Here is a 12,343-nt window from a genome sequence, read left to right as displayed (position 1 = left end):
TTTGCCATTTCGCAGGCGGGGCGGGAAATTATCCTGCGCACGCGTACAGCTGAAGTGCCGCTCCCAGCTAGCTTCTGATTCACTAGCATCCTCTTGAACCGTGGTTTTGAGTGTATTTTATCAGACTCTACTATACATTTTTATGTATATACTGCACATTTTTATGTATATACTTAACTTGAGTATTTTGTCAATTTGTCAAAGATGAATGATGATTTTGCTGTTATTAAACAATTCAAGCCCCTGAGGCTTTGACAGAATGCTAATGGTTATGAGGTTATGTTGTTAAAAAAATGCGTATGTATTCATTTAAAACAGTACAGGTCAGTGAATCTTTCACTTACTGCTTTTTAATATAATGGTGGCATGATAAAGTATTACATTCGGTTCTGATTAAAGCTATTTTTTAAAAGTATGTTAGCATAGTAGTTCGAACAGGATGGCGATGGACGTGAACTCTCTTGATTTGCTCATACTCTTTGTGCTCGGATGTTAGCAGAGGCCCCATTCAAACACTTGAGGGGAGTGAAGAGGGTCTGCTGTGTACCACTGACCTGCTTCACAGACATTATACGCACCACTTATTTACACTGTCACAATGTTTAACTGTTTAAACAGTTTATCCCCCCCAGAAAAGCACAAGTACTCATTTCATTCCCTAGAAATACTTGTGTCATCAGTTGGAAATTTGTATGGAAACTCTATTTGGTGTAATTCACAGAGGTAAAATCAATGTATTTTAGGTCAAAACTCTATGAATTTTTATTGCCACTTACTTTACAGCTTATATATTTTGGTCATTTTTATTCTCCCCCTTTTCTCTATTATTTTTCATATTTGCTTTATATATTGTAATATTACCACCATTCTTTGTAAGTACAAAGAAGCAATTTAAGGTACAAAAACACAAAACATACATTTCCTACATCTCAAAAACGAGACACTGAGCTACAAATCAGGAATATTTTATTTTAAAAAACAAATGAAACAATAAACACTTCCACTTTTCATCCCACATCTGTTTGATTGACAAACGTAATCATGAAAAAGCAGTACTACAAAACATGTCAAATTAAGAAAAAACAAAACAGAACTAGAATACAATATAACAAGTACTATCTGATATGTACAAGCATTATAGCTTATTATAATTATTGTTATAGGCAAAAGGCAAATAAGCTGAAGACTGCTGCTGAAGAAACAATGGCATGTGCAAAATACTCCACAAGTCCACGAGCTCTGCTCTGAGCAGAACCTCCTCAGGTATAAATCTACTGCTTTCACAGGCAAATCCCGCTCCCATGAGGACAGACAGCAGATTTACAAGCTGTGAGGGGATGAGGACAGTATCATTTAAGATGATTTCAGAAAGCTACGCTCGTGGAAGCCTGGTGAAGAAGACTCTCATCATCAGAGGGATGTAAGGTTTCTGAGGACGGTGGAGAGAAGAGACACTGCTGATCACCGACAGACATTATTGATGGACCGAACAGCTCGTAATCTCTAACCACGACTAGCAAAGGACAGAGGAACGATCGTTACACCGTCACAAACACACACAGGTACAGAGGTACAGGTAAAAACGCACAGGAACAAGTTCAAGACTTACAGAACAACCGGCTTTTCAAAGAGACTTTAGAAAAACATGTAAACGGTAAGAATGAGGGGAAAGATGGCCGAAAGGTGACAAGAAAAGCTGCAGAATGTGGCTGCGATAAAAAAGCATTCAGTTCCTCCAAACGTTGAAATGATGACTACAGAACAAAGATCACTTTGTTGTTCACGTGTTTTCGGTCATCGTCGACCCAAAAACGAACACAAATCTATCTGAATACAACCGCAATCTGCTCACGTTGTAGGTTTGGCAGTGATTTTGGTTTTTAATGCCGAGTTCAGTTCAATCAGGGAGCCGGAGAGTCAGCTGACCTTTAACCTCCTTGTGGAGGCTGCGAGCGAAAGAGGCGTCAACAAACTATGACGTCGCACAATTTAGGTAAAGCAGTTTAGGTTCACATCATTGCAGTATTTAGGCTACAACACCACGAGGAAAACAGCATTTTGACTTAGTAGACACAAGATCATTGACCCAGTTTGACTAAAAATAATGAAATATTTGTTTCAAAACACAAACTTTTGGAAACATTTTTCCTTAATGAAATCCATTTTTCTAATTGTAAAATGCAGTAACCTTTCATGATACGTATACATAAAAAAACAACCTCTCCAAGCTGTCAATAATGACTTTAGTGAATTTTAAAATTATATAAACATCCTAAACAGATCAGCAAGGAGCCGTTTTAAACGCAGAAAGCTTTGGGTTGCCACATTTTGGTGAAGGATCCCTTCGTTTCATCTACAGTATAACCTGCTTTCAGTGCCTGCTGAGCTCTTTATAAAGACAACTTTTGGCCACTTGGGGGCAGCAGAAACAAGCTGGGAACACAACATAAACATCACTTTACAAAGTTGTTACTGGTGCATGTTACAGAGCAGCATGATCTGATCTGAAGTCCAATATTTACTTTCATTTTAGCTCAGTTTGAGTCTCCACCAACTCCTGAGGAAAATATCTGGCTCAAACAACGAGCTTAAAGACACTAAAATGCTCTGCGAGGAACTGAAGGGCTAAATGATAATTCCCTGGAGGTTTGTCCCAATTTACTTTACGTGTACTAATTTGATCCATTATCGAGATAAAAAAGGTAGAAATGCAGCTTGAGTTCATACTGTGCATCAAACAAAGGGCTTCACAACCTGGCAACCCAAACGTTCTTTCCATTCACGTGTAACAGCAGAACTTTAATGTATTCTTAGACGTTTATTAAGATCAATGGAGCCATTAGCGGCTAATCATGAACCCTTTTTATGCATGTGTCATTTCAAAGTGGCACCAAGATGATCGCAAGCGAAGGTCTTAAGATTTAGCTGCTTCCACAACAACAAATTGTTTACGTTTCAGAGTCATGAAGCAACCTCAACGTCAAACAGCAGAACGTCGACGCTCACTGATACTCAGGAGTAATGAAACCCGTCTGTCTGTCTGTCTGTCTGTTAAAGCCCTTAACTGGTTTTCAGCAACACGAGGAGAAAAGATACAGGTTTGGAGAGGCCCACTGGCTGTTTGTCTTGTTTATTTTTTGTTTTTGCTCAGATCTGTCAGCTGCTCATGCAGGCTTTAAATGACTGCCCTGTCTACAGTCTGATATCTGGTTCATACGCTGGCCTGAGAGGGAAAACCTGCTGCGAGGGTCCTAAACATTTCCATTCTGCAGTGTTTTCGCTGCAGCACCTTCCTCTAATGGAAACATTTGGGCTCTTGCAGTGTTTGCCCTTGTCAGCCACCGTAGTTTTAGGCCAAATAACACCAGATGATTATATAAAAGCGACACACAGCTCCGCTTGTGCCTTCAGACTTGGTCTTTCACACGGACATGTAAACTAAATTCAGTACATTCAAATATTTGGTAGTACGAACACCAAACTGAGCGTCGGTTTAGCGGCGACGGACGAGCTGTTGACCAAACAAAGCGAACAAACAAAGCGAGCTCTGACACCCGTCGGCGTCGCGCTGCTGACGTCAAAACTGTAACACTGTAACATCGAGGCGGTCTAATCTATTGTCAAACAAACAGAAAGGCTGGCGTTAACACTTTGAAAAGAACTGCTCTGCTAATACTTAAGTGGAGACGGAGAGTGTTAGGATGCAGGCGACGACAAAACGCTTTTACAAACCACCGCTGTGGCTACATTCTTCAAATAAATCGGGTTTGAGTGAAGCTTTCGTTTTGAAGGTGGTGGTGAAAACATCTGCACTGGCCTTGTGCCAGACTACGAACACACAAGATGACCGCCGCGGCTTCTGCAGCCCTAATCTGTTAATCCATGATATGGATGATGATCATCAACACACAGCGCCAAACGCACGCGCACACACACCAACTGCATGCCCTCTGTCACACGGTAGAAAAAGTATTCCTCATATTTAGATTTTTTTTTTTGTTTCCACATTACATTTATGTCACCACGCACACGCACACACACGTTACCACTGTACACTCACTAATCACCTCACGACTAGAGAAAGCATGTGGCAGACCTGCGCCAAAATGGCCGAAATCAACCCAAATGCGTCTGAAATTTGATTTTTGACCAGGTCAGCTTGATTGGGGGACAACATTGTGCTTTACTGCAGGTGATTAACGGCACAGATCCTCACGGGAAAGCCGCGTTTGGACTGTTCAAATATGCGTTTCGTCGTCTCCTGTTGCACATTTGGTTGGCTCTGCTGCTGAGGGGGCTCATCTGTTTTTACCCCAGCAGCTCTCAGCAAACGCTCCGATGTGTATTCACGAGCGCACAGCAAATAAGACCAAAGAAAACTGCACTTCACAGTCGGCCCCGCCGTGAAAGCCTGGAACTCTTCACAAAAACGCACACCACGCATCACAACACAGCGTTAAAGGGAAGGTTTTACCATTTTTCACGAGAGCACGGTTTAAAAAAAACACACTTCCCCTTTATAGATATTCATTTTTTTCTTTTTTTTTGACAGGAAACGTTTGGCGTTCGACATCCACGTGACTTCTTTTGGTACAGAAAAAAATATTCTAAATGGTGTGGAAGCCCTTGAAATGGAGGAGAAATAAGAACAGGCCTGTTTTGAAGGGCATCAGAGAACATGTGGAGGACATGCAAACCTTTTATCTGACTGCGCTCTGTGAGCAGAGGAGGCTTCTGTTTGTGTTTTCGGCGCTCATGCAAACATCGAAGCCCTGTTGCGTTGCTTTTTTTTAGTTACTGTTTCTGGCACGTGAGCGGTGTTATCGGTTTCGGAGCATGCACGTGAATCAGGACTCGAGGTGAGCGGGACGTCGGGGGGGGGGGGGGGTCAAAAGTTGAGACTTTCAGGGCTTGAAATCGGTGAGTTGTTGCATGCTATTGCATTCCATAGAACGGAAACGTAAATGGCAGTTAGCTAATAAACTTGTGCTGTAAGCCCCTTGTAAACACACACACACACATACTGTACATTCACGTGTGCATGCACACTCGCCACACGCACAAACACACACCGAAAGGGGCGTTAAAGTGACTAGTAACAGCGCTGCACCCCAACAGCTCCTTCCTCTTCCTCACGCTCTCCCTCCCAAAGGAGAAACAGGACGACTGCAGGCGAAAGGAAACTAAAGAAACATAATCCAGCCGCTGACGTCTTCTCTCTGCTCCGCGGGTGCCGAGAGGCGGGGTCTTTGCGCAAAGGTGTGACGGGATCGAGGAAAGTCGAAGGTCAAGTCGGGGTCGGAGGAGCCGGCGGGCGCTCGGCCCTAGGAGGGGGGCTTGCTGTAGCCGAAAAGTCCGACAGGTAGGTATTTGACGTGAGTGGGCCACTGGGCGGCCAGCTGGAAGAACTTCACGTCGTTCCACTCCACGCCGTCTATGGACACTGGAGGAGAGCAGAGACGAGTCACACACACACTCGAGACCACTCGAGACAAAGCAGACACGGAGGAGCAGAAGCGTCCCGGCCCCCCAGGTTTACCTTTCAGGATGGTCTGCTGCTGCTTGGCGGAGCAGATGAGTCGGCTGATGCCTTCAATGACCTGGCTCTTCGAGTCGACGTCCTTCTCCTTCGGCTTCTTTCCCAGGAAGATGGTGGGAACTGAAGAGAGGGGGAGGAATCGTAAGAGCAGAGTGTGTGTGTGTGTGTGTGTGTGTGTGTGTGTGTGTTACTCAGTCCTAGCTGAGCATAAAGCAGGAATTTTAAAGATTTCTGAATCTTTCCACACACACGGACACTGAAAGCAGCGTAATACACTTAGAAATAACTAAGCTGTGTTTCAGATTGATTGACGATGTGTGTATTGATCGATCTGATCGATGTGCTCCCTGACCACAGCTGCACACAGTCTGTGAAATGGCGCACGGACTCTTGCTGCTCACTGCTGTCAGCCTAAATTTAGCTGTGCTGTGGGAAATGCTGCAGGGGGCGATTAAGCATGTCTTTGATGATTCGACTGGATGCTCTGACAGACGGCAGGACTCGTGTAAATTAAAGGGGAAGCCCTTGATCGCACTCTTGTATCTTTACATGCACACAGTAACAGTGGATCATATCCTTCATGTTATTATTACGTGCTTGGACCAGGAGGAGACATCTTAATAATTCCTCCTATATCTCCCCTCTGATCGTCTGCTCACCTTTCTTGTTCTTCTCCTTGGTGACCACGGTCATGGCCATGGTGCTGACCTGGGCCTGTGGGTCGCTGCTGCCCCCGCCTGGTAGCCTGCTGACCTGCAGCGAGCGGAAGGCGCTCTTCAGCGTGTTCTTGCAGCCCGTGTCGCGTCGCTCGCCCTCCCGCCGCTTCTCAGCCAGGGAGGCCAGCCAGTAGTCCACCTGCAGGCCGATGGCGTCCACGCCGTGAGACATACTGGGACTCCTGTGGACAGGAAGTGTTCGACAAAAGCACGAGAATCGTTACCGTTCTGCTGCTGCAACCTTTTCCACAGCCTCTGCAGCACCAGCTCTGCCACAATTCATTTAAATTCAACACCAGTCCAGAAAAAGGCTTCGCAGTTGAATTTTGTACATTATGTTCAAAACTTGAACCAAATGTGTTCGGCAGAGGGTGAAATGGAGAGACTGGAGCAGCACAGCTGCAGCCTGTCTGGCTCTTCAGAGAGGGACTGCAGCAAAAATCAAACAGATGAAAACATGACTGAAGTATCAAAGAGCCCCTCACTCTGCTGGAACTGGTTCACAGTCGAGCTAAAGTGGCACCAGCAGCGAAATATGCAGCTCAGTACTGAGAGTAACATCCACATTTTGGTACTTTGTGTTGACAAATTCTGAGCATAAGGAGAGCAGATGAATGAGCCTTTACTTCACGTCTGCATATTAGTGCAGTTTGAGTTACGGCAATTTGTGAGATTTTGAGTTTTATTGCTTTTATCTGACATCACTGGTCATAATTCTACATGCAAAACATACAGTATGAGGCACAAACTAGTTGACTTACACATTAAAGCAAACGTGAACTATCATTCATTTAACAACAAATCTGAGTACATGCAACATTTTTACATTGTGGGATCTGAATGAATTAAAAGCAGATTAATTTTCCCACCAGTGATGAAGAGAGTGAGGAAGGATGAAGGGGAAACAGGAAAATAAAGAAGGAAAAGAGTTACCCCTGCACAGTCAGGACGCTGCCCATGGACGGGGAGGACGGCGGCGTGGCGGCCTCTTTAATCATCCCTGTGGGTGAGCCGTGGGAGGGGGGGGACGTGGAGGGGACGGCCAAGCTCACCGCCACGCCCTCTTCTGTGTCTCCTTGATGACCACAAAACAAACATTAGGGCATTATCAAACCTGTCATTCAATCTCAGCTTTTGGGACGCGTGTCAAAACGGTTTCCTCACCTGTTGGAGACGGACCGGACTCGATGAGACCGACCTTCACCACCTGGAAAACGACACGTGAGGTCATTAAACACCTGAATGATCAGCACAAGACAGACTGTGCTGTGATAGCAAAAGCAGCGTCTCACCCCTATGAAAGGAATAAACTTCTGGTAGGAGTCTTCATCTCGCCTGAGAGGAGAGAAGGAACAGAGGAGGTTAGAGAAAGTCCACTGTGTGGGACAGCCTGGCTTGTCTTTGCGTCTGCACTCACGTCCTGTGTTTGCAGGTGAGCATGGCCTCGGCGATGGGCAGCTGGTGCGTGACTGTGGCCCCGCTGATGTACTGGGCGATTCTCCCCGCCACGTCCAGCTGATCTGTAGGAGGCGGCTCAGAGCGGCTGAACACATCCCTCCACGCGCCGTCCAGGAAGGACGAGCTGTAGCGATTGTCAAGGGCGCCGAGGTGCTTGGCGACCGGATGGGAGCCTGATGGAGACGAAGGAGAATGGATGGAAAATAAAAAGTGAACTTCATCCTTTTTATGAGGTGTAACTGCAGCGCCATAATTAGGCCAATCAGTGACAAGACACACTCGACCAGCACGCACACGTGACTGCAATGCTTCCCAGAACCGACCTCGCCGCAGCATGACTCTGCAGGAGCGAGAGCTTCTTAAGCAGCATGGAAACAGGAGCGGACTCTCTTACCCAGAGGCACAACCAGGAAGCGCATGTGGTTGAGCCAATCGGACGTCTTGTTGGCGAGCTGGGTGACGAAGAACTGCAGGATGGCTCCCAGGTAACTCTGGCTGCCCACCGCCGCCACCTTCACCGCTCTGGGCATGGACGAGTTACAGTTACAGCTGAAGAGAGAGAGAGAGAGCGCGGGGTTATCAGTGTGGAGGTGGATCCGCTGGGACTCCATCACACGGTCTCATCCGTCAGAGCCTTTGAAAAACACCTCCAGTAAACAGCGCAGACGAGACAACAAGTCATCGCGTCCTTCGACACACTCTGACAGTATTTTTCTACTTTAATTTAAGCATCTGACACGTATTTTGGATGTACACAAGATATATAATAATTCCCTTTAATGTAAAATAATTAATATAAAACCAGCTGTATCTCAGCCACCATTGTTTTCTTCATCTCCTACTCTGCTTTATATGTTTTGGCAAAGTCCATTAAAGTAAACTATGAGAGGATGAGGAAGAGGAGAGATATGGGAGATAAACAGAACAGAGTTATAGAAGTGGAGTCATGAGGGCAAAGATGAGGAGGAGGGAGAGGAAAGAAATGTCAAACGCACGACAGACAACAGAAAAATGAGGCTCGGAGTGGGGAAAAAAGAGCGAGATGATGAGTCATCGTGCTAACAAAGAGGTGCATTAGCGCGGAACGTGTGTGTTTCTGCGTGTGTGTGAAAGACACTCACAACTTCTGGATGCGAGTGAGCACGGCGGACAGCACCGCCTGGATTTCAGCCGCCGAGCACGTGCAAACCACCGGGTGTCTCTGCACCTGCAGCTGCTCTGCAACATACTGCACACACACACGCGAGGAGTGAGGCGTCGGAGGGAAGACCCCCACCAAATGTTTACACACACACACACACGCGCACTCAGGCTTACCTGGCCCTGCCAGTCGGTGCCATTAACCAAGATGAGGCTCTCTGGGAGCGCGGAGTCCGACAGCAAGATCTGGTTCAGCTGGTCATACACCACCTTCCTCAAGAGCTACACACACAGAGAGAGACACATGCACACACACACACACACACAGAGTACATGAACCGCCCTACAGCAACACATTTAGTCTGCAGATGACTCATCGGCACATACATAATTCATTTCTGCGCTTCGGGCGAGTCATAGATTATCAGGACGCTTTCTTTACTTTGGGAGAAGACAAGAGAGGAGTGGGTGGAGGAGGACGCAGAACAAAGGCAGCGAAAGTGCGAATCCCTCGGAGGGAATCCTGACGCACAGCATGATTTATGCCCGTATGCTGGGTTAAAACCCTGGAAAGCCTCTCAAAACGCGAACTCACCGGCGTGCTGTGTCCCAGCTCCGGGGATCTCTCGGAGTCTGAGCTGTTGGTCCGCTCGCTCAGAGGTTTGGACAGCTGTCTCTCCTTCATGGGTGTGCTGATGCGCTTCTGTCTGGGCGTGTGGCCTCCGTCCAACCTGGCGAAAAAACAGGCTCAAATGACATCACGCATCTCCAGCACAGTCGGTTTTAAATGCAGGGGACGGACGAGAGCATCATTCACTGTCACTGCTCACCTTTGCTGTCGACCTACTATGAGTGAACCTGTCTCTATTCTTTGTCTCTAGAAAGACGGCGAGGATGTAGGCACAGACAGTGGCATCGCACCCAAACGTGTCACTGCGGTTTCAGACACAGACGGTGACACAGCATTGTGCCTCTTTTGTTTGGCCCTGCAAATGCAGAAAGGCTGAAAGAACGCACTGTTTCCAGGGGACTTTAAAAAGCGATGCACACGACTGAAGCGCACTTGTTGTCCCACCGAACAAACTTCAGCTCATTTTCCAAAACCACCTCCAGACTTCCAACGTCAGTGGCCCCTGGGGTCCCACCTGTGTGCATCACTTCTTAGTGTCCTCTGGAAACAGTTTCCTTCGTCTGTTGACGGCACGGCGGCATTGTTGATGAATAAAAGATGTCTTTCTGTTCTACTTGCAGCGACTCTGAATCTGATTGTGTTTTGTCCATTCGGACGCTTTCAGCTCTCAGGGCCACCGTACTCGAGTCTCCCCAGACGCTGCATTCACTGTCTTTTACGACACATGAAATAAAGCAAGAAACTGACACGTATTTTTGTTCTTCAGTCTCGCAGATCAGGCCACCGCGGGGCTCATGAGCCCCGACAATAGGCAATTACATGATAATGACAGACTGACTTCTCTGAGTCAGTCGCTTTAAAGACATCACCGCTGGGTGACGCGACTGAGAGCGAGGGAAAGAGTCAGAAAGCCAGCAGTGACTCACTCATGTGGGTTACTCAGCACCTGGCAACAATTTGAAAAAGGTTTGGACTTAAATAAACCACAATGTGATCATCCTCGGACCCTCTTTGACATACAAAAACAGGACAGGTTGACTGGTGTCAGGTGAAAGGGGCATCCTGGAGAGGCTCCAGTGAGGATGCTTCATGTGCTGATTTCAATCAACCAGTAGTTATTTAATAATGAAATATCTCACAGTTTGCTCCCGCGGTGTCTTTTTCCTTTTTCTCTGTAATCGTAGGTGACTGTTTACCTGGGCGACGGCATGGCCTGGGTTTCACTTTTGCTGCTCTTCAGGGGCGTACGGGGTTTCTCTGCCACTGACACGGTGATGCAGGGGCCCACCTCAGCGAACAGCTCCTGATCTGTTAGCTCCTACACACACACACACACACACACACACACACACACACACACACACACACACACACACACACACACACACACACACACACACACACACACACACACACACACACACACACACACACACACACACACACAGTTTGTCCCTTTCTTCTTCTCTCAATCCGTCTCACTTACGGCGCAGATGGCAGCAAGTCTCCTCCAGAGTGATATTAACAAAGACCCCGACACACCATTAATTCTCTCTGCTTCACGCTTCACACACACACACACACACACACACACACACACACACACACACACTGAGAGAGTCGTACCAGCGTGTCGGTCTCAGACAACGCCTCCTCCAGGTTGCGGCTGCGGGAGGGTTTCATCTTCTCCAGAGGAGGCTGCTCCCCCTGCTGGAAGACGAGGGAGTGGCAGTCAGTCAGTACAGGAAGGAAAAACATCCTAAGCGTCTAAAGCAGTGATGCAGTTTTGTCTGCTGTACGCAGCGTTTCACACTAATAGACTGGTTTAAAATGATTTGTTGAAATGAAAGTAAACATGTTTTTAGGAAGCGCGCCGACGCGAGCCACAACAGAAGCGAAAGAAGTGAAAGGAGGAAGTGAAGCAGAGGGAGACATCCAGTGAAATCCATTCAGCCCGGCCAGATTAAAACACTTTTTATCGAGCAGATGGGGACTGTCAAAGAGCTATTGGATTTCTGCTCCATTAAGGAGGCATTTCTGATATTTCATATTTGCACACTGCTTCCCCCCGCTGGGCGATTTTCACGGGCTTCAGATTCTGGATATTTAACACGTCAATGCAGAGTCGCATGTTGTTTCCAAGCTTGTGTCGCTCCATTTCATGGTGTATTCTTACACTATTTGATGTCACTGTATGCTGTTTAGCAGCACTGTTTTAGTACAGCTTGCTTATTTCATTACTGTGAGTGTGAAGCGCTCTGACTCACGCTGACTGCATTCATAATGAATGTGAATGACTTCTGAAGTGCGGGATGAGGCGAGGCATTATGGGTAAAAAAAACAACTACATTCAGAGGAGCTAAGGAGGAAAAACAACTCTAAAAATTTTACCTCGTTTATAGAAACCTTCCAGCTATACAGTCTTAGCTGTGCGCCGCACCTGCAGCACCTGTCTTTTGTACGCACTTTAAACGAGGGCTTGAAGACTTTTGGGGACAATAAAGTCCCGATGCTGCAGCTGCTGCATCCCCCCCCCCCACAGATCTGAGGTACTCACCGGGCTGAAAGTGTCTCGACCCAAACTGCCTTTGCTGTTCAGGCTGCCGATCTCCGTCTGCGAGCTGGACTGGGACATCCCCTCAAAGAACGGCCTGAGCGCACGCATGGAAAAGAAACAAGCGTCCCATTAAGGCGTGACAGTGTGAAAGTGAAGCAGCTGAATGGAACTCAGCCATCGTAAATCTTATCATTCACACCTGTGCTTTTCAGATTGCGCCTATCAAAATGTAATCAAAAATATCTTTATTAGCGGCTTCTAAAACAAACACGTTCGTGTACATTTGTCATCCAGAAATAAAC

The 12,343-nt window shown here is 46.8% G+C and overlaps 1 protein-coding gene across 2 annotated transcripts in view; it reads right to left on the bottom strand.

Annotated features, from left to right (window-relative positions):
* Window positions 1-4,002: 4,002 nt before the first annotated feature.
* Window positions 4,003-12,343, bottom strand: part of LOC139351176 (phosphofurin acidic cluster sorting protein 1-like) — a 50,304-nt gene continuing 41,963 nt past the window's right edge. For both annotated transcript variants that reach the window (XM_070992934.1, XM_070992935.1), the window contains exons 10-23: window positions 12,042-12,135; window positions 11,111-11,194; window positions 10,681-10,802; window positions 9,449-9,584; window positions 9,031-9,135; window positions 8,835-8,941; window positions 8,108-8,262; window positions 7,673-7,886; window positions 7,548-7,590; window positions 7,420-7,462; window positions 7,189-7,330; window positions 6,199-6,437; window positions 5,540-5,659; window positions 4,003-5,443 (exon numbers count right to left, since the gene is read on the bottom strand). In XM_070992934.1, the coding sequence (XP_070849035.1) occupies window positions 5,325-5,443; window positions 5,540-5,659; window positions 6,199-6,437; window positions 7,189-7,330; window positions 7,420-7,462; window positions 7,548-7,590; window positions 7,673-7,886; window positions 8,108-8,262; window positions 8,835-8,941; window positions 9,031-9,135; window positions 9,449-9,584; window positions 10,681-10,802; window positions 11,111-11,194; window positions 12,042-12,135 (1,723 nt within the window). In that variant the 3' untranslated portion in view covers window positions 4,003-5,324. The remainder of the gene's footprint in view (window positions 5,444-5,539; window positions 5,660-6,198; window positions 6,438-7,188; window positions 7,331-7,419; window positions 7,463-7,547; window positions 7,591-7,672; window positions 7,887-8,107; window positions 8,263-8,834; window positions 8,942-9,030; window positions 9,136-9,448; window positions 9,585-10,680; window positions 10,803-11,110; window positions 11,195-12,041; window positions 12,136-12,343) is intronic.

Source organism: Chaetodon trifascialis, chromosome 23 (assembly GCF_039877785.1).
Source record: "Chaetodon trifascialis isolate fChaTrf1 chromosome 23, fChaTrf1.hap1, whole genome shotgun sequence".
Taxonomy (NCBI): domain Eukaryota; kingdom Metazoa; phylum Chordata; class Actinopteri; order Chaetodontiformes; family Chaetodontidae; genus Chaetodon; species Chaetodon trifascialis.
The sequence above is the reverse complement of the archived record's forward strand: the minus strand, read 5'-3'. Positions and strand labels throughout refer to the sequence as shown.